The sequence below is a fragment of the Diabrotica virgifera genome, chromosome 4 (assembly GCF_917563875.1).
Source record: "Diabrotica virgifera virgifera chromosome 4, PGI_DIABVI_V3a".
Lineage (NCBI taxonomy): Eukaryota > Metazoa > Arthropoda > Insecta > Coleoptera > Chrysomelidae > Diabrotica > Diabrotica virgifera.
The window spans coordinates 233,277,690-233,301,290 of NC_065446.1; the positions used below are offsets into that span (position 1 = coordinate 233,277,690).

The 23,601-nt window shown below is 33.9% G+C and overlaps 1 protein-coding gene across 3 annotated transcripts in view; it reads right to left on the bottom strand.

Moving 5' to 3' along the window:
* Positions 1-23,601, bottom strand: part of LOC114338964 (uncharacterized) — a 66,539-nt gene that overhangs the window by 21,013 nt on the left and 21,925 nt on the right. For all 3 annotated transcript variants that reach the window (XR_007697617.1, XM_050648782.1, XM_050648783.1), the window contains exons 6-7: positions 18,948-19,194; positions 14,702-14,854 (exon numbers count right to left, since the gene is read on the bottom strand). Coding sequence is in view for 2 of the 3 variants with exons in the window: in XM_050648782.1 (XP_050504739.1) it covers positions 14,702-14,854; positions 18,948-19,194 (400 nt within the window). In the remaining variant the exon portion in view is untranslated. The remainder of the gene's footprint in view (positions 1-14,701; positions 14,855-18,947; positions 19,195-23,601) is intronic.

A 23,601-nucleotide genomic window follows, 5' to 3' on the forward strand; every position in this document is an offset into this window, starting at 1 on the left:
TGTAGTTCATTATCTTTCAGCCCATTGACGAAGGTATCTACTGCAATTTCTTCTAAAACGCTGTCTGGCACCTCTGGATAAGCCAACCGCACCACACGAGCCACATCTGCTTCAAATTCTTGCAGATTCTCACTTGCTCGTTGACTTCTACTTCGCAGTTGTGCTTTGTATACTTGTTGTAGATGGGCATCTCCATAGCGTTTTTCTAGACGAGTGAACAAGGTCTGGTAACAATTTTCTTGACCCTTAGGAATTGATCTTAATATATCTGCAGCATCACCTCGCAAAGCAGCAGTCAAGGAAACAGCCTTTTCCTGTTCGGTCCAATGATTGGCGGTCGCAATAGCTTCAAATTGTCTAAGATATATGGACCAAGAGGACTTTCCATCGAATGGTGGTAATTTGAATCTCATATTATGCGACGTTTCGTCTCTCGGTAGTTCATCTTTCACTACCGGATCTAACGCTGCTGCATTAACTGATGGTTGTACTTTTGTATCGGTTATCATGCTCTCTAGTTGTTTGATCTTTTCTTCTACGGTCTCTACACTTTTCTGCATCTTATCGAATGTTCTAGAAACTTCTTCAAATTTCTCGTCATTCTGTCTACAAACGTCTTTAATTACTTGAGAAACACTTTCAAATTTCTCGTCGCTTTTTCTAGAAGTTTCATCGATCTTTTGAGAAACACTTTCAAATTTCTCGTTGTTCTGTCTACTAACTTCTTCAAGTTTCTCGTCGCTTCTTCTAGAAGTTTCATCGATCTTTTGAGAAACACTTTCAAATTTCTCGTTGTTCTGTCTACTAACTTCTTCAAGTTTCTCGTCGCTTCTTCTACTAACTTCTTCAAGTTTCTCGTCGCTTCTTCTAGAAGTTTCATCGATCGTTTCAGAAACAGTTTTTAATTTCGATAAGATTACTTGTTCTGCTGACTGGAAGTGGAACGTCTTTGGGTCTTCTCCGTTCTTCGTGAGGACATCCTCGAGTCGTGCTTGTAGGACTATCTTGAGCCCACTGCTGTCCAGATCCCGTTCCTCGAGCTGTTCACGGAGCTGTTTTACTGTAAGTTCTTGTAGCAACATCTTTGGTCGGCACACACGTACTTTCCAAAATGTCTTTTAACAGTCTTTCCGAATACCGAACAATCAACGCACTTTAACTATTCCCGACGAATAAAGTCCAAAAGTATTTTAAAGTCTTTCCGAATACCGAACAATTAACGCACTCCGGTTATTCCCGACGAATAAAGTTCAAAAGTCTTTTAAAGTCTCTCTGTAATTCACTTATTTATATCGCACTAAGTTAACCGAACACCGACACCAACTGTAGCCTGATTAGTGTAATTACTTCTAATTACAATAAAACTAGCGGTTCGTAATTTATATACGACTTTATTTATATTTATACAAGTTTACTTTACAAACTTTAGCTTAAGACTAACTCTATTTACAAATATGTCCTATTTATATATGCGATACAGATATTCCAGAAATATCTATATATCTCCAGCTATGTCCATGTGACTCGACCGCTTGGACGTCATCGGCGCTGCATCGGCGTATCTCGAAACATCGATAGTGTTCTGTCTGTGCGGAGACGGGAGCTGGTATACGAGGGTAGGTCAATAATTATTTTGTTACAATATTAAGATAAATAATAAGAATAACTACAACAAAATAAATAACGAAATAAAAAGGGCTATTAAAATAGCAAAAGAAAATTGGTTAAACTCGAAATGTACAGAGAGAGTCATTACAACAAAAACATGATTCGTTTAACCTTCATAAAAAGATCAAAGAAGCTGCAGGCTTATATAAACACAAGAACATTGGATTTCTGACAGATAATAAGGGAAACATAGTATTCGAAATAGAACAAAAAAGGGATATTTGGATTAAATACGTGGAAAAAACTTTTCAAGATATACGAAGTAACACTGGCATCACAACAAACACCAATAATTGCGAATCTGGACCTTCATTTACAGTCGAAGAAGTAAAGTATGCCATCAAAAGTACCAAAGATGGTAAAGCAGTAGGCCCTGATAATTTTCATTCAGAATTCTTAAAATTATGGACTACGCATAAATGGTTGACAAATATATTTAACAATATATACAGGGTGTCTGCGTAACTTGGAACCATATGGGAAACTTTTTTATTATCAATTTTTCGAAAAAAAAGTTATTCTTCATAAAGTGCTCTGCATAGTCTAAAACTTAAGATGCAATCATCAGGTATCAAATTTTATCAATAATATACAAGGTATGTGCAAATATATGAATTTCGCCCAAGAGTAAAGTGCCTTTATATTGCACAATATCGAAAATTGTTATAAAGAAAAGTTGCTTGTAATTAAAAATTCTCTTATAATATGCATTTACACTCTTCTAATTGAAAATTTTTTTTTGAAAATTTTCCTCAAATTACGGATATCAAACATAATTTTTCGAAAAAAGTTATTCTTTATAAAAATGTATGAATAGTCAAAAAACTAAGATGAAATCATAAAATATCAATTGTTTTTCAATTCTATACGAGGTATGTCAAAAATATGAATTTTGCTCAAAAGTAAAATACCTTCATAGTTCACAATATTTCAAATAGAAGGATGCCATTGCATATTGAAACATAGTTTTTAATTCTGAACAACTTTTTATAACAACAAATTTCAATATTGTGAAAAATAAAGGTACTTTACTCTTCAGCGAAATTCATATTCTTTGACATACCTCGTATAAAATTGACAAAATTTATGCCCGGTTGCACCAACACATCTTAAGCTTAAGTCGAGAATATCATAAGAATTAATATAATATAATAATAATATATTATAATAAGAATACTGTAATATATTTTAGCCCTAATTTGAGGGTGAATATTACAAACTATAAATTACTAAAATAAAACACATCTTTCTATATACAAAGAAGGCTCATTTAATACTCATTTGGCGAATGTACTTTTTACAATAATAAGAAATGTGTTACTCTGAAAATTCCACACCTGTAATTTTGAACCAATCAAAATACGTTATTTTGACAGATCACCATGGCAACGGAGGTATTTTATCGGAAATTTTTTGCTCGTGAGGTACCCAACAGCGAATTATAGTGGAAATTTTTTGACGTTTACAATAACAGAACATTTTTGACAGACTGGTTTTTATTTGTTTACATAATTTAGTTTTGATTCATTTTCTATCACTTGTAGTTACTCAAAACTTATGTAAAATTAAAGAATATACTATTTTCTATCTTGAAATGGTATTCCCATGCAACTACAATGAGTAGAAATTACGAATTTGAAAGCCTAAATAATTGCTGACAAAGCTATGGCGCGCTATTAATCTGGGCCCTGATTCTAAATCAAATTTCGACACTAAACAAGTCGCTTTCAATATGGCGAGGTCGAAATGCGACTGTGCGAGCCTTGTGGATTTTAGTTGAACTAACGAAATGACGTCACGAAATAGCGACTATCGAACTTAATAGCGACTTTAAAAAGGGTGTTGATATTATAATTTCGATGCCGAAATTATTTGACACGGAGATGAATGAATGGCCAAAGCGAGGTTAGGTTTAGTTTAGATGTGTTTTGTTTATTTCTTGCAAGGAAAACTAAAGCAAAAGGTATTAATATGGCTGGGTTTAATTGAAATTTGCTTGTTTTGAGGAATTAGATAGAATAGTATTAAATTAGAAATATAATAATTGAGAATGTCCACAACATGAATCATCAACTCAATGAAAGATGTAAGGTAATAATCTGGGAAAATTAGTAAAAAACAAGGAAAATTAATTACCAGCTATTTTATTGCTGGACATGCTGAAATCAAATCTTAAGATTTTCTATATTAGCAATATAGCTGTGCAAAGTCCACAGAAAGTGTGCTATTTTGTTTATAAACAAATTAGCGCCCCGAAATCTTTTTTTTAATTATTGCTCTATAACTCCGAAAATTTTAACTTTGAACCAAAACACTCACATAAAAATTGACAGTAATTTAATTCTGCACATTGATAATTTATTCCAATTTCCTTCGACGGAAATTTTCCTCGGAAAATTCGGGATTTCCAAACAAAATCTTTAAATTTCAACTAAAATTTGAGAGAAGTAATTATTTATCAATAATTAAATAATTTGGTGACAGTGACATAAATCTTTTTTGTTATGAGTGTCTTGAAGATATGAAAATTTGTATGTACAAAGAGGACCGGAATTAAAAGGTATCTAATGGTTCAAAGATTAAAATCCTGTTGTTTATAACTCTGTCGCAAATGCCGGTCAAATTTGACCGGTTATACCTGGAATCACTCCTCGCAATTCAATTTTTTTTCTTCGAAAAGGGCACAGAAGCCGTGCCCTTTTCAACAGCGTTAACTTAATTTAATTTAATCTAATATTTTCCGAGGGGTTCTATTTGTTTATAAGCCAAAAAATTGTTTCTTTATAACATTCCTGAGACCTCTCAAATGGTCCAATTTCAATCCTGTAAGGTACGTTGAATAGGTATAGTGCTTTTTTATACGAAAATCATAGTTATTCTGGTGTATCATAATCTTTCTGGTTAATATTTCGACCGAAATTTTTTAATTAACATTTTAATTATTGGTAAACTATTGGTTAGATTGTCGCCGGTCTCCTGATATACAGAGAGGGGCTAAATTATGGAATAAATTCATTTTCTCTAAAATGGACGATTTTAGAGAAAAATCCCGAAACAGGTCGATTTTTATTTTTGAAATTAAATTTTTTTGGCATATATTTCAAACTAGTGACGTCATCCATCCGAGCGTGATGACGTAATCGATTATTTTTTAAATAGGAATAGGGGTTCGTGTTGTAGCTCATTTACAAAGGCGTTCAATTCTCTATTCAGTATTATAAACATTAATATCATTATTTATACAGGGAGGCCAAAAAAATTTTTGAAATAAATTTTAATTGACGCAAGAAGAACAATGCATGTAATTTATTTAACTCAAAATACATTCTATTGCTGTCAGAAAATAGAAAAAAATGTTTATTCTGAAAATAAACATTGCTTTTAGCTTAAATTAAATGTTCAAACTGCCAATAGGTAGGAGGGAGGCTGTTTGTGATTTAATTTAAGCGAAAAGAAATGTTTATTTGTGAAATAAACCTTTTTTTCTATTTTCTGACAGCAGTACAATGTATTTTGAGTTAAATAATTTACATACATTCTTCTTTTTGCGCCAATTAATTTAATTCAAAAATTATTTTTTGACAACCCTGTATAAATACCTAATGATATTAATGTTTATATTACTGAATAGAGAATTGAACGCCCTTTCAAATGACCTACCACACGACCCCTATTCCCATTAACAAAATTATCGATTACGTCATCACGCTCAGATGGATGACGTCACTAGTATGAAATATATGCCAAAACATTGTAATTTAAAAATAAAAATCGACCTGTGTCGGGATTTTGCTCCAAAATCGTCCGTTTTAAAGAAATTAATTTATTCCATAATTTAGCCCCTCTGTATAATCTACTATAATAAATCTTTCATGTCATCAATTATTTAATTATTGATAAATAATTAGGTACTTCCCTAAAATTTTAATTGAAAATTGCAGATTTTTTGGGAAACCTCGGATTTTCTGAGTAAAATTTTTGTTGAAGGAATTCGGAAAAAAAAAATAACTTTGTGCAGAACTAAATTACAGTGAATTTTTATTTAAGTGTTTTTGGCTCAAAGGAAAAATCTTAGGAGTTACAGAGCATGCACTAATTGAAAAAAAAAGAAGATTTAGGAGTGCTAATTTCTTTATAAATAAAATAACACACTTTCTGCGGACTTGTCATACCTCATAATATGTCATATGTCATACCTCGTAATATTATTACTAATATATGCAATCTTAAGATTCGATTTTAGCAATAAAATAGCTGGTAAATAACTTTTCCCAAAAATGGCATTTTTTCGATAATTTTCCCAGACTATCAACGAGTGTTTCGCTGGTTGCGTGGCCAATAAAATCAATAAACGGAAAGGGCCAACCCAAATTCTGAGTAGTGTCAACATGATATCGTTAATATCCCCAGTTGTAACTAGTATCGAAATGCGGCTGTCATGGCGGGGTCGAAATGAAATTGCGACTGTCGAAATGAATTAGAATCAGGGCCCTGTTCATGCAGCTTTGGATTTTCAAATGCAAATTTGGTGTGGAATTTTCTTACCGAATACCACGCGAAGTCAAATTAATATCCGGAAATTTTTTTTTGATCATGAATATTTTTAGAAAATTTCCGGAAATAATTTGACCTCTAGTGGTATTACTAGTGAAAATTTTTTGCTCAATTAGAAATCCAATGAAATCAATTAATTTGTGGTCATCTGATTGAATACAACCAATAAAACCAACATTATACTGAAAACAGATCCCATGGGCTGTTTTCACTCAATCATGTAGCTATGGATACCTACATTTCGTTTCATTTCGATTTTGACATTTCAAATATTCAATATTTCAAAATGTCACGATTTGGTTGTAATACTGATGAGAATATTAATGAAATTATCGAATCAAATATACCAAAGAATACTGTTTACAGTAAAAAATTTGTATGGAAAGCGTTTATGGACTTTTGCAATGATAGAAAATATGAATTAGATGGAAATCGGACGGTGGAAGAATTGAGAAAAAAGAACTTATAAAAATTACGGGGCATAACAATCCCAACTCAATAAAACCGTACTTGAACATTGACGAAGAACATCATAATAAAATTATTAACAGCATGCGTAGTGGAAATACATCTTCATCAGTTATAGAAACTAACATGTCTGGATCTTCATTAAATTTTTCTAATTGTTCCTTTGTTAATTGCACATTTAAATAAATTGTTTCTGCTCTGTTTTTTTTCATAACCAGCAAAAAATTTTCTATCCGAATAACCCTCGAACATTGATAAATGCTCAAAAATTTTTTAACAACTTTCTCAAGCTTGTTGCTTACAGGCAACAGACCTCCGCCTACGGCGTCGGTCTGTTTCCAAGCAACAAGCTTTCGAAATCTGTTATAAAATTTGTTCGAACAATTATCAATATCCTTGGGTTATTACTACTGATAACAGTTGTTAGGTTTTACAGAGTGGTCTACTAAAACTATATTTACAATATCCAACATCTCCCCCTTAAAAAAAATTATTTGTTACTAGTAAAACAAATATAAGTATTTACCAAATAATAAAAAAGAAATTACTCATACGTTAAACGATCTATGGGTTTGACCACTCTTTTAGGCCGTTCAGTACTTTCTTTACTTAAATTCTCTTTATTTACAATATTTACATCAGTATCTACAATAGGAGAAACTTCATTTGAACCACTCAGTAGTGAAGATTCCACTATATGAAATTTTTTAATTTGGTTCAAATGACGTTTCCAGTTAACATCATTTAGTTCAGGAATTTTAACAATATATGTTACTTTTCCGATTTTCCTTAAAACTACGGCTTTTATCCACTCAACCGTATTTTTTTATGATAGTCGCGCACAGTCACTTGTTCACCAGGCTGAAACACTAAAATTTGTTTAACTTTTAGAAATGCATTTTGGCAGTCAACTGACCAATTCCATGATACCTTTTGTTTTAATAAATTATAAAGAGGATTTAGCACGGCAGATAGATTTTTAACAAATTTGCCGTAATAATTTATTAACCCTAAAAATGACTGTAAACTGTTCACATTAGTAGGCGTCGGCGCCTTGACAATTGCCTCGATTTTAGATTCAGAGGTATGTAAACCATCTTTGTCAATATCGTAGCCTAAATATGTAATTTTTTCTTTAAAAAATTCACACTTATCTACAGATAATTTTAAACCTGCATTTTCTAACCTAAAAGAACTGTCTCCAGCCTTGATAAATGCTCTTCCCTATTTTTACCAGTGACGAGAATATCGTCTAGAAAACATACCACACCATCAAGACCCTGTAAAAGTGATTCTAAAATTTTTTGAAATTTAGAAGGTAAACTTGCAATCCCGAATGGTGCTCTAGTATAACCAGTGGCGGTTTCTCCATAAGTGCACATGTGCACGTGAACCCCCAAAGTTACTTTCACACCAACATTCATATATGTAATATTTATCATTCTATAAATAACATTTTAATCTAACTATACAGTAATTGAAATTCGAAATAACAGATCCAAGGAGTTTATAAGTATCTAATAGGTAACATTTAATTATTTTTATTCTATTTCAAAGGAGAAAGTTCACGGATGCGAGACCTTAGACAGAACCCCACCGCTCTCACAGTGGTTCCGGACCGTGATAGTGTGACGTCAAAACGTCAAATTTTTTCCAAACACGTTGTGTCTAAGGTATACGCTAACGTGTACGCAAATAAAAAAGTTAGGTAGAATTAAACGTCATAACAAATATTTTCTATCAAACAAACACTAAACATATCAAAATAGCGTGTATCAAAATATACAGTCACTGCCCACGCTAAATAGTCACTAGCTTGATGAAGTTTAACTTTTTTATTTGCGTACATTTTAGCGTGTACCTAGACACAACGTGTTTGGAAAACTTTTTTTGACGTTTTGACGTCACGACTATCACGGTCCATACCAATGATTTTTCATACGACCAAATACAACTCACCACCCCCACAAGTTTAGATGGCCATAGGATCACAAGTTGGATGTGATCTTATGGCATGATCTTTGGTGTTTTCAACGTGCACGGCACACGTATGTTTAAATTTTGCTTTCATGAAGTTCGAATTTCGGAACTATATTAAGAATGGAAGGATTTGTGGACGTAAATGTTAGCGTGGAATATTTAAAATCAATTAAATTTTCTTCATTATATTTAGAAGAAAAATTAAAAATGCCGAAACCAAATTTGGTAATTAAGAATATACCAAAGTGCAAACGTCGGGATTATAAATGATTATTTAAAATGGAGATTTGTGTAAAAACTTACAAATTGTGTAGGTGTGAAGCACATATTTGGAGAAGAGGAAGCATAATGAATAAAATAGAAGATACGATTTTAACTATCCAGTTGGAATTCCAGGTTGGAATTCTCCAATTATGTACCTACTTGTTACGATGCCAGTGACAACTGCAGAAACAGAACGATGTCTCTCTGCATTGAAACGTATCAAAACTTTCCTTAGAATAGCTATGGGCCAGGATCGATTAACTGCACTCGCAATGTTTTCAATAAAAAAAAAATGATTCAAGAAATTCCAAATTTTACTGAATTTGTTTGTGAATAATTTATCTAAAAAATAACAGGCGACTGACTTTCGTTACAAAACTTGCTTGTAACATTTAAACACTAAATTATAATTTTAAGTCAATAAAATACATTATTTATTGTAATTTTTAATAAGGTCCTTTGATTTTTACAATTTGAAGACACTCAAAAACAAAAAGACTAAGTTTTCACTCTAATGGCATATAAAACAACATAATGCTATTCTACATCCCACCAGAATGAAAACAATGGGAACCTTCTCTGGTTACACCTCCGAGGCTTCTACAATTTGCAAGCCATACGGATGCTGAGACTAAGGAAGATGAGGGAATTCTACAATTTGCAATTCACGTCCCATCTGCTCAGCGCGGTAAAGTTCCAACGAGAATGGTTCCCTTCATACTCCACACAGAGTAAATGTAAATGAAAAATGAATAACCATTTTCAATTTCGTTGCAAAACGAAAATACAGCCGAACCATATTCTAGTCCAATCAGAGAGTGCTGCAAGCACCTCTACCGGTTTCGAAACTTATTAGTCTCTCATCAGGAGGCACATATGCTGCTCTCCCCGATCCAACCAAAACTGGTTATGGCTTTCCAACCGAAAATGGTTATTAATTTTTCATTTTTACACTCAAAAACCTTTACCTACGGAAATAGGGTCTCAAGGTCTTTTTATATGTTAACATTATGTGTGCACCCCCAATATTTTACACCAGGCGCCGCCACTGAGTATAACGAAATAAACCTTTATGTGTAGAAATCGTTAGAAGCTCTTTCGATTTTTCATCTAAACATATCTGCTGGTAAGCATTAGATAAATCCAATTTTGTAAAATGTAACCCCCCGTTTAATTTTGTAAACAAGTCTTCAATTTTAGGTAAAGGATATGAATCAATTTCTATTAAAGGATTTACGATGACTTTAACATCACCACAAATTCGAACAGACCCATTTTTTTTAATACAGGAACAATAGGCGTACCCCAATTTGAAAAATCTACAGCTTCAATTACACCTAGTTGTAGTAACCTGTTTAGCTCATTTTCTACCTTTTCCCTCATCACGAATGGTAAAGGACGAGCTCTAAAAAATTTAGGACTTACAGAATCAGATTTTAATTTTATTGAAATTACACCTTTATTGGTAAATTTACCTAAACCAGGCGAAAATAAATTTTGAAATTTATTTAATATATCATTCAAATCTGACGGAAATGCTAAATCGTTTACGTTAAAAATGGTAAGATCGAACAGATTATAGAAATCTCTACCTAGCAATGGAGGTCCTCCTTTACTAATAACATACAAATTTAACATAGCATTTTTCTCTTTATATTTAACCTCACAATTAACGAAACCTAAAGGTTTTAATTTGTCCCCATTATAAAGATTAAAAGTTTCGGAGGTTGCTTGCAAAATTTTATTGCTAAAATTTAAATTATAAAAGCTTTCTGAAATAACACTATAGCTAGCGCCAGTATTCAACGTAAATGTAAACAACTCATTATCAATTAATAAATCTATTAACACAGGATTCGTATTATATTGTAAACTATATAAACAATATTCTTCAGAATCTAGAAAATTGTTTTTATTACCTGTTTTATTAGATTTATTATTTTTATTTGAACACATTAGTGCTAAATGCCCTTTTATATTGCAAATGTGACAAAAACATTCTCGATAGGCACACTTATCTGAATTGTGGTTTTTACGTCCGCATACCAAACATTTAGTCTTGGTGGAAGTTCCAGCTGTTGAAGATTGGCTCCTCCCTCCTGCGTCGAAGTTGCTTTTCTGAGATGTAGATGCGCGAACATGCGCTGACTGTTTAAATTTGGAAGAGCTTCCGCCGGCGAAATGGATTTCTGGTTCCTTTTTTACAACTTGTAAATTTGAAAAACTTACAGATTTTGCTGAAGTTATTTCCACCACCTCGGAAAACTTTACTGTGGATTTCTCCTCGTAGAGACGATCTTTTACTGTGCCACTATCATAGCCTATGATAAATTGATTCACTAACGCCTGTTCGATTTCATGGGCGCCACCAAACTCACACGACACTACGAAACTACGTAGACGTGCTGCCCATTCTTTGGCACTTTCGTTGGCCATTTTGCGTGCTATAAAAAAATTTTCCCTGTAACTAAACACTGATTTAATCGGTTTAAAATGTTCATCCATCAAATCAACCAACTCTTTGAACGTTTTTATCTCTGGCTCGGCTGGAATACACATATTGAACAACAATTTATACGCTTCTTCATTTAATAAACTTAAGAGAATAGCGCGTTTCCGATTTTCGTCACTAATATCTTTTGCAGCAAGGTAATTACTTAATCGTTTCTTATACACTGTCCAATCTGAGTTACCGGGCACGAACTCTTGACTGGTACCGGTAAACGGAACATACGATGGCGTTTTTGGCACGTCCGGCATTTTTATTAAATGCGTTAACTACGACAAAAAGTCACTAGTCTCGTTCGTAATACTAGAACAAATGTCCATAAAACTCGTCGCCACTTTGTAATATATTTTAGCCCTAATTTGAGGGTGAATATTACAAACTATAAATTACTAAAATAAAACACATCTTTCTATATACAAAGAAAGCTCATTTAATACTCATTTGGCGAATGTACTTTTTACAATAATAAGAAATGTGTTACCCTGATAACAGTTGTTAGGTTTTACAGAGTGGTCTACTAAAACTATATTTAAAATATCCAACAAATACCATAATATAATAATAGATATAATTGATAATAAGGTAAGAACCTAATATTATGGTGCAACGTAAGTGATACTCAAGGAGGCCCTATCTAGAAGTAGAGCTTAGCTAAGCTGGAGCTTAAGATCTGTTGGCGCAACCAGGCATAAATATCTTACAATTTTATTTTGGTTACGAGACTATGCAAAATTTTTTATAAAGAATAACTTTTTCGTAAAATTAATAATAACGGAGCTATCATAAATAAAAATGATGTTGGGTGTCCGTGATTTAAGGAAAATTTACAATTTTTTTCCATTGTACATGCAGATTATTACATAATTTTGAATTACAAACAACTTTTCTCAATGACAATTTTCGATATTGTGAAATGTAAAGGCACTTTACTCTTGAGCGAAATTCATATTTTTTGACATACCTCGTATACCATTGATAAAATGTTATATCTGATGATTTCTTCTTAGGTTTTAGACTATGCAGAGCATTTTATAAGGAATAACTTTTTTTCGTAAAATTGATATTAAAAAAGTTTGCCATAGGGTTCCAAGTTACGCAGACACACTGTATATTATGACACAGGTATAATTCCCCAAAAATGGCTAGACTCAACTTTTATAAACCTTCCAAAAAACCCAATGCAAGAAAGTGCGAAGACTATAGAATTATAAGCCTTATGAGCCATTTAGTTACAATATTTCTAAAGGTCATTCACAAAAGAATATACACAAAGTGCGAGGAACAACTATCAAGAACACAATTCGGAGTTTGTGATGCTCTGGGAACACGAGAGGCCCTTATTACTGTACAAGTGCTATTTCAGAGATGCAGGTATGTAAATTGGGATATATACGTATCCTTTATAGATTACCAGAAAGCGTTTGACAGAGTAAAACATGACAAATTAATAACTCTAATGCAAGAAATTGGAATTGACAACAAAGATCTGAGAATTATCAGAAACATTTATTACAATCAGACGGCCAAAATCAAAATAGAAGACCAGTTAACTGATAAAATTGCAATAGAACGAGGAGTACGACAGGGCTGTATTTTATCTCCACTTCTATTCAATATTTACTCTGAATGGGTATTTAAGGAAGCTTTAGACGGTTGTGCCAAAGGAGTATTAATAAACGGCGAATTGTTGAATAACATTAGATATGCAGATGACACCATAGTTTTGCCGATAATCTGAATGATTTACAGATATTAACAAATCGTATAACAGAAGTCAGCAACAGATACGGACTAGGTCTTAACATAAAGACCAAATTTATGAGAATTAGTAAAAAACCAATACTAAACGCTCAACTTACAATCAACCAACAGAATATCAAAAGAGTTGAGCAATATACATATCTGGGCACGAATTTAAATAGCCAATGGGGCCACTCAACCGAAATTTAACAGCGAATAATAAAAGCGAAAGCAGCATAGGTTAGAATGAGACCCATTTTCAACAGTCGAGACATATCATTAAAAACATAATACCGTCTGTTGAAATGCTATATATTCACAGTTCTGCTCTACGGAATGGAAGCGTGGACACTCACTGTTGCATCGATGAGTCGGCTCGAAGTTTTCGAAATGTGCTGATATAGGCGTATCTTACGTATATCCTGGGTTCACCGAATTACTAATGTGGAAGTCCTGCGTAGAATGGGGAAAGAGTGTGAAATTCTCATAACCATAAAAAAAATAGAATATCTAGGACATGTAATGAGAAATCAAGAACGCTACGGCCTTCTCCAACTGATTCTCCAAGGGAAGGTAAATGGTAAATGGTAAAAGAGAACCAGGAAGAACACGCATTTCCTGGCTTCAAAATTTACGAAAGTGGTATAACACGACTACCACTGAACTATTCCGCGCTGCGGTAAACAAAGTCAAGATAGCCATGATGATCGCCAACATCCGGAATGGATAGGCACTTTAAGAAGAAGATGTATATTACCATGGATTTGTGGAATCCAGGTTTCTCCAATAAATGAGAGACACAACAACACTAAGACAACCAAAGTTATGTCTCTTAATGATGCGCCGGATACCATCTTGAAGTATGCGTCGGCGACGGCGATAAAGTATGGCCTGTAAAGAAGGTTCAGGAAAAGAAGATGAGGGTAGCTGAAATGAAAATCTTACGGTAGAAGTAGGGTAAGACTAGAAGAGACAAGATCTGGAACGACGTGTTTAGGGAAAGAATCGGGGCTACAGCCTCAAAAAAGGTTCAAGAACAAAGATTGCAATCGTTTGGTCATGCCAGACGTGGAAATGAAGACTATGTGATACCCAGGAAAGAGTTATTAGGAGTTGAAGGAAAGACAGAAGAATCTATGGCAGAGGAAAGGTTTAAATGAAGAAGACAAGATGGACAGAAGTGAGTGGCGAAGAGGAGTACGGAACAGGGACCCATGAAAAGTGAAAGGCTGAGGAAAAAGAAAGAAGAACATAAGTAAACTGCTTACTGATCCAGTCTAATTTTAAATACAGTCAGAAAAATTAAAGATTACCCATGAACGATCACATCAGTCACTTATTTTGTATTTGCTGTCTTTTTCTATAACAAACCTTTGTTATTTATAGAAAAAGACAGCAAATACAAAATAAGTGATTGATTTGGTCGTTCATGGGTAATCTTTCATTTTTCCGTTCGTATGCTCCTTTTAAGTATCATATTAGAAGGTGTAGAATTTGGCGAAGATTGTGAATCCTTACCTTTGTCAATCTCTTCGTTACTTCCAACTATTTCGGATTTGGCATCATGATTTAAATTATCAATTTCATTAAAACTAAGAACATTTGTATTAGTCGTTTTACCCACTATAGTAGCTGATGAATTTGACGGTTCTGTGCACTCTGTAACCCTACCTAAAAAATAGAATATTTGCGTAGAATGAACTTAAATCTATAGCCACGAATGTACAAAAACAAATAAAAAGACTATTAATAATCATTTTGACTTAGTTATACAGAGTGAGCCAAAGAAAACAGTCCGCCTCGATATTTGGCAGTATTTATTAGACTATAAGGAAATGAAGAAACAGGTCGATTTTTGATCGAAGGGAGACACATTTTTACGGTACATACATCTGTCGTTTGTCAACCCCTCCCTTTCACTTCTCCCACCCCTTATTTTTAAATAGGAAATAGGGGTCGTGTGCTAGCTCATTTGAAAGGTTATTCAATTCTCTATTCAGTAATATAAACATTAACATAATTATTTATACAGGATGTCCAAGAAAAAATATTTTAGTTAAATTAATTGACACGAAAAGAAGAATGTATGTAATTTATTTAATTCAAAATACATTCTACTTCTGTCACAAAACAGAAAAAAATGTTTCTGTGACAAATAAATATTGTTTTTCGCTAAAATTCAATGTTCAAGCTGCCACCTATCTGCCTCTTGGTAAGTTAAATATTGAATATAAGCAACAAACAATGTTTATTTATCAAATAAACATTTTTTTCTATTTTTTGTCAGCAGTAGAATGTATTTTGAGTTAAATAAATTACATATATTCTTCTTTTTGTGTCAATTAGTTTAATTCAAAATAATTATTCTTGGACACCCTGTATAAATAATTATGTCAATGTTAATATTACTAAATAGAGAATTGAATAACTTTTCAAATGAGCTAACACACGACCCTTATTATTCCCTATTTAAAAATATGTGGTGGGAGAAGTGGAAGGGAGGGGTTGACAAACGACAGATGTATGTACCGTAAAAATGTGTCTCCCTTCGATCAAAAGTCGACCTGTTTCTTCATTTCCTTATAGTCTAATAAATACTGCCAAATATCTAGGCGGACTGTTTTCTTTGGCTCACACTGTATAGTGGAACCTGTGAAAATTAATTTATTAGGCTCGATCTAAAATAGAGAGGAAACTCATATGGATACATCAACAATCTCTTTGCAAACGAGAGGCCTAAGCTGGAAGTTGTTCAGGAAAAAGTGATAGATATTAACAACTTATCTTGTGCCGAGATCACAATTAAAGAAATTACTAGAGCAGTAAATACCTCGAAAGACGGGAAAGCAATTGGATCTGATCAAATTCCTTTTGAGTTACTCGGATTGTTAGATGAAGAGGGAAACTCCAAAGATTTTTCAACCAGATCTTCAAAAAAGGAAAATTCCCTGTCCAATAGTTCTACCTTTATACCTTTGCCAAAAAAGAACAACGCAACAAAGTTTCAAGACCACCTACTATAAGTCTGATGAGCCATTCCTTAAAATGATTCCTCAAAGTTCTTCACTACGGAGTCTCCACAAAATGCGATAAGGTTATTGGTTGCTCACAATTTGGATTTATAAAAAGCCTGGGTACGAGGGAGTCACTAGTTGCAACCAAGGTGGTAGCCCAGAACTGCTACAATCAAAGGAAAGATGTAATAATGTGCTTATAGATTATAAAAAAGCATTCGATAGAGTACAATATCATAAACTCGTATATATACTAAAACAACTCGACATTGATCAAAAAGATATTCGCTGCATAGAAGCTCGAAAGGTGGATAACGACACAACGCAAGCTCAAAAAATTCTCAGAGGTGTAAGACAGGGATGCATTCTCTCCCCACTACTGTTCAATTTATACTAAGAAAGTATCATCCAGGAAGCTCTTGAGAAATGCGAAAGCGGCATCAAAGTAAATGGTAAGAATGTTATTTTCTCCACAGTGTTCTATATCTTCGGCAGACCTATGGCTTGAATTGCCATCAACCAATAATAAGACCTTATTTTCAACTAAACACTGTGCATGTTGTTGAAAAAGCTTTAAGAACAGAATGAAGGTGTCAGATTTAACGTATCCAGACCCGTTGTAACGAAAATTTCAGTGCTGCTTATCTAGAATAAGTACCACTTCAATTAAAGTAATAGTCCAGGGTAATAAGGTTTTTTCCATGACACTTGAACCGCCAGGGTACTGAAGCGTTTTTTCGACAGGTAATACCTATAAGAGCAAATTGTAACTATTTCCTGCGTAGGATCTGGCAGCCATTTTTATTTATAAATAATTAAGTGTCAAAAATGCCATTTTTAACTTTTTTTTCAAATCAATGGAAAACAGGGAAACTTATGGTTTTTTTAGTACAAATATCTTCGAGATTATAAAAATAGCTTTAAAATGACGTATTACAAAGTTTGCAAAGTTTGATACCTATACTTATTTATTGTTAATATAATTGCGAAAAAAGATCGGAATTCAAAAAAAAATATTTTCGCAATAACTGTTGTAAAAACTAGTGTACAGCTTTGAAATTTTTGTCAAATAAGGCTTCTTTGGTGCTTAATATGTGGTAAACATTTCAAAGCGATTCATTCAATTGTTTAAATTTTATTCAAATTGTTTTTCCCAGAGAGCATTGTTTTTTGCAATAACATAAGGCAGAAAAAAAGGCGTTAGAACCATTCCACAGATGTCAAATGAAAGAGCATGAGCTATATTTTCAACTTGGTTTAAAAAAAGTGAATAAAAAATGCATTTATTAGTAATAAATAATTATGCAAAAGTATCGTAAAGCTTTCCTTATAAACTTTTTATTTTGTTATATAAGAAATTTTACATATTTATTACAACTTTTTATCATTTATGATATAGATAATATTACTTGGTAGTTGTGCACTTAAAACAGGGTAAAAAAGTTAATTTTTTGGAAAAAGTTATTCAAAAAGTTTATAAAGAAAAATTGACGATACTTTTGCATAATTATTTATTACTAATAAATGCCTTTTTTATTCACTTTTTTAAACCACGTTGAAAATGTAGCTCATGCTCTTTCATTTGACACCTATGGAGTGGTTCTAAGGTCATTTTTTTCTGACTTATGTTATTGCAAAAAAATGCTCCCTGGGAAAAACAATTTGAATAAAATTTAAACAATTGAATGAATCGCTTCGAAATTTTTATCACATATTAAGCACCAAAGAACCCTCATTTGACAAAAATTTCAAAGCTGAACACTAATTTTTACAACAGTTATTGAGAAAATATTTTTTTGCAATTCCGACCTTTTTTCCCAGTTATATTAACAATAAATGAGTATATCAAACTTTGTAATACGTCATTTTAAAGCTTTTTCCATAATCTCGAAGATATTTGTATTAAAAAAAAATCATAAGTTTCACTGTTTTCCGTTGATTTGAAAAAAAAGGGGGAAATGCCATTTTTTGACAGTTAATTGTTTATAAATAAAAATGGCCGCCAGAACCTACGCAGGAAATAGTTATAATTTGTTCCTATAGGTATTACCTGTCGAAAAAACGCTTCAGTACCCTGGCTGCTGAAGTGTCACGAACAGGGTATATTTTTGTCCGGTGCCGCCCAAAATACCGACAGCCAAAATCCCAACAGCCAAAATCCCGACGGCCAAAACACCGACACGCCAGAATCCCAACACGCCAGAATCCCGACAGGCCAAAATCCTGACATGCAATCCTCGCATAAGTAAAAATCCCGACTTTTGTTTAATACTTTTAATACAAAATACTTTTGTTTAGCAACAAAAAATAAAAAACAGATGGCCATAAGCAAAAAACAAGATATAAATGTAATTATGTTAAAAAGAAACTTATCAAACCTGTCGGGATTCTGTCCTGTCGGGATTTTGGCCTGTCGGGATTTTGGCCTGTCGGGATTCTGGCGTGTCGGGATTTTGGCCGTCGGGATTGTGGCTGTCGGGATTTTGGCTGTCAGGATTTTGGGGTAGACCCATTTTTGTCTTATTACCCTGGCCTATAACTCCTTTAACCGTTGCTTTAACTTTTACGTTGGCTTTAATTAAAGCCAACTTATATTCGTTAGCTTATATAGTTATTCTATAGCTAATCGGCATTGAAGATGGAATTGTCACTCCGAAAACGTTCTATGACGTAGTCCGAAAGGGTTTTTCTTAATAAGTAGGTATATCTTTCTAAAGGATTTTTTAAGGCATTTTTACTTCAATACTTACCTAAACTATGTTTGTAATAAACTTCTTCTTCTATGTTTTCAATGGACTCTTTCTCTTGTTCTATCACAGCTCCAAATAAACTCTCTACAGGACTAACTGGCGTTTCGCATTGGCACGATGTATTAAGGTATTGTATGTTTATTTCGGAAGTCGATATTTGGAGTGAAGTATCTTTAGGAGAAGTGGCTTGATCACCAGATAGATTTAGGTCTAAAGCCAAATTTATCAAGTGTTCTCTCATTTTTTTCTGAAAATTCATTTTAGTAGTTCTTTTAAAAATAAACAACAAATATATTAAAATTAAGTAGATAATTTTTCGTAAAAACAAATCATTGAAAAAACATTACTGTCTAAAAATAAAGCATATGTGGCCTTCATAGACCTGGAAACGGCAGTGTTAAACGAACAATTGTGTGGGACAGCTTGACAAGAAGAGATGTTGAGGAAAAACTAGTTGAAATCATCAAAAGTCTATATAAGAGAAATAAAAAATACTTAATACATAAAAACATGAAATCAACAGAATTCGAAACAATAACAGCCCGTAGGCAAGGAGTTGTCATGAACTCAACCCTCTTCAACATCTTTCAACAGAGAACAACAAAAAATGGTTTCATGATGATTGCCTGAAATCCATAACAGGAAGAAATATGGCTAGAAGGAACATGCTACAAAACCCCTCGCACAACAACAATGGAATGTATAAACAAAGAAGAACAGAGATAAGAAAACTAATGAAAAGGAAGAAGAGGGAACAAATAATAAGAGATATAGAAGAAAAAAGAAGGAACAAACAAGCGAGACAGTTCTTCAAAGAAGTTTCAAATATCAATACAGGGTACCAAGCAAGAACAGGAAACTTCCTTCAAAACGACAAGGAAATCCTAAAAACCTGGAAGGAATACTTCTATCAACTACTAAACGACCAATCTAGCAGAAATACAACAAAATTTGTTTTTTATATTTAATACAGAAGTACATACAGCTGAAATAGAAGACCAATACCCGACATACGAAGAAGTAATACAGGCAATTAAAAAACTTAAAAATAATAAGACACCAGGTAGCGATGGTATACCCGCAGAGTGCTTAAAACATGGAGGAGAAGCGTTGTACAGTTCTATATACAAGCTAATTCAAGACATTTGGCGAGAAGAAACAATGCCAGATGAATGGAAAGAAGGAGTTATTGTACAAATACACAAAAAAGGAAACAAAAAGCAATGCAGTAACTACCGGGGAATAACACTCCTAAACACCACCTATAAAATCCTTGCAAACATCCTGCTAGAAAGAACCAAAAAATACACAGAAGAAATCTTTGGAGATTATCAATACGGATTTAGACCGGGCCGCTCTACTATTGACCAGATATTCACAATAAAACAGATAATGAAAAAATGCTGGGAATTTGATCGTGAGCTTCATCAGATGTTCATAGATTTTAAATAAGCATTTGATAGAGTATGCAAGGCTAGACTGTGGACAGCGATGCAAGAACTTGGCTTTTCAAAAAAACTAGTCAGGTTGATACGCAGGCCCGGCCCTAGGGAATTTGCCGCCCTGGGCAAGATCGGTGACAGCCGCCCCCCTTGGTAGACCTAAAATCTCAAAAATTTCACCTTGGCTCTTAATTTGCTGAAATCTATCACTTAATGCATTAATGGTTGTGTCTATAATTTTTAAATAGAAGTTAATATCATTTTTCACTTTTCTCTTTCTTCTATTACTGTGCCTCCGATATCCGGATTCTCGATTTCTAACTTTGATGATAGCTCTTTTGCGTCTGTCAAATAGCCCTGGAATTTTAAATCACTTCTGAGGGACCCAAAATGGATTTCCGTTTTTTCTAATAAACTTAAAGCTTGATACACTCCCATATCAATACTCTGCAGTGATTTGCTGACTACATTGATGTGCAGTAAAACGTCATGTTATATTACCACAGAGCAAAGAAAAGTAAAATCACGAATTTGATTTGCCAAACAGCTTGCCTCATGAGCAACCATTTTATCGTTGTTTTTATTGATAGTCGTTTCTACAAAATCATTGTAGATTTCTTAAATTTGGTATCTGATGGGAGTAATGGCATCAATTCTACTTTCCCATCTAGTTTCGGAGAAAGCTTTCAATTTTAGGCTAGAAATATGATTTTTCAGTACAGCTCAACGATAAATAGATGCTGAGAAAAGGTTGTAAATTTTTGTCACTAAGGAAAAGAAAGAAACTGCAAACTGTGAGGCTTTAGCAGCATCGTTCACGACTAAATTGAGTGAATGGCTATGCTAGAATATGGGACAATAAATGCTCTAGGATTTATTTTCAAACTTTTTTTTTGAACTCCCAAGTTCTTCCCTTTCATGTTTGCCTCATTATCATACCCTTGTCCTCTCATATCTTCCAAAGGTATTCCCAGTTCATTCAGTTTTTGCAAAATAACTTCTATAAGTCCCAAAACAGTGGTTGCAAGTACAGGCACAAATCTAAGAAAATGTTCTGCAATTTTTACACTTTGTGAAGGACAGGAACCTAAATCGACAAAACGTACAATAATAGTCATCTGTTCCACTCTAGAAATATCAGGATGTACAATCTAAGATTATGCTATAATACTTTGCTGATTTCAAAAAGTTTAAAATTTTATTTTTGATTTGGTCATAGAGGAGCTGAATAATTTAGTTTTGAATACGTTTTCCCAAGTAGTGATGCTGATTGTTACTACCATTCGTTGTTCTCCTAACGTGCTCTTATAAAACAGAATCAAATTTTCCAAAGAGCTCAACAAGCTTTAAAAAATTACCATTGTTGTGATGAAAAAGTTTATCAGAATCGTTTCTCAATGGAAGACAATGTTGTGCTAGGAACTGTATGATTGATATAAGTCGTTCTACATAACTTTTTGTGTTTCTCCGCCTATGGTTTTGTCCGATTCTTGTCTAATTGCTAGTTCGCTTCTTGCACTGTCGCTGTGACTGTCGATGAGCTGGAGACTTAGCGTGGCTGGACAAAGTCAGCCATAAGTTTCCAATTATTATATCCATTTTCACTAAATTTAATTTTGATATTGGAAAATATTTTGCAGAAAAACCAAAAAACCAATACACAGAAGTATTTGTCTTAGAATAAATTAACCACTTTCTCTCAAGAGTTTCACCATTGTAGATTTTGTAACTGTAGTAGTTAGTTTTAAATCTACGGGCATCTATCTAGAAATCTGATTTATCTTTCGGGCACAACTAAGCTTCTGCAACGGATAATTTTGCTGGGGGCCTCTTGTTACCAAAGTTGTTCTAACAAAATCATTAATTTTATTGGGCCACTTTGCTGGATCATAATAAATAATAACATTGTTACCTGTGACAGTAGACAGTAGTAGTGTCATCAGTAGCTTACGTAGATGCTGATGATTGTCCTAGATGACTGTCGTTGGATTGAGAGGGGGCGGCAGCAGATGTGGATGCTGTAGATAATCCTAGGTGACTGTCGTTGGTTTCGCCGCTTTTGTTCATAAATTTGTTTTTTTTTAATATTAAAAACATAATTTATTATTTCTTCAATTTCAAAAATTGGCCGTCCTCTAAAATTTGCCGCCCCTAAATTTACCGCCCTGGGCGGCTGCCCAGTTCGCCCACCCCTGGGGCCGGGCCTGTTGATACGGATGTGTATGGAACAGTTACGATGTAAGGTGATAGTTGGACAACAATATTTCACCACAACTCTTCAATTTAGCTCTGGAGCACATAATCAGAAGTGCAAGAATAAAAAAACCCAATATAGTATTTCATCGAGAAGGACCAAACTTACTACTGGCATTTGCAGACGATATCAATCTAATAGATAACACACGATTAAGGATGAAGGAGACTTTCGTGAGGTTCGAAAAGGAAGCAGAGAAGATGGGGCTCCAAATCAACGAAAACAAGACGAAATATATGGAGCCGCAATAACAAAATTGGTCAGAACATCACCATCGATGACTTTAACTTTGAGCGCGTTAGAGATCAAGTATCTTGGAACAACAATAACTGAAGACAATAACGGATCACAAGAAATAAACAACAGGATACAGGCCAGCAACATATGTCTTTTTGCCCTCCAAAACCTTATAAAATCAAAACAACTAACAAGACGTACGAAGATACAAGTCTATAAAACAATCATACGACCCATTGTGATGTATGAAAGCGAAAAGGCAAACGAAGAGAGACTACTTGTTTGGGAAAGAAGAATCCTAAGGAAGATCTTTGGTCCTGGGCTGGATGAAGCATCAGGACAATATAGAATAAGTACTAACAAAGAGCTTGAAGAACTTTGCCCAGACGCCAACATCATAAAAGAAATAAAGTCCAAAAGACTCCAATGGGCGGGACACCTCAGAAGACAATCTGACCTAAGAACAGTAAGACTGGTGTGGGAGGAAGTCCCAACTGGAAGGAGACCACGCGGACGCCCTCGACTCCGGTGGAGAGATAATATAGCAGGAGACCTAAGCGCGATGGGCGTGGAGGATTGGATGGAGGTTACTCAAGACAGAAAACAGTGGAGGCATGTTGTCGAGTCGGCTAAAACCCACGAAGGGTTGTAACGCCACGGAGTAGTAGTAGTGTATTGGTAGTACCCTATCACTTGTAGGGCTAACGTAGAAGTCGTTCTA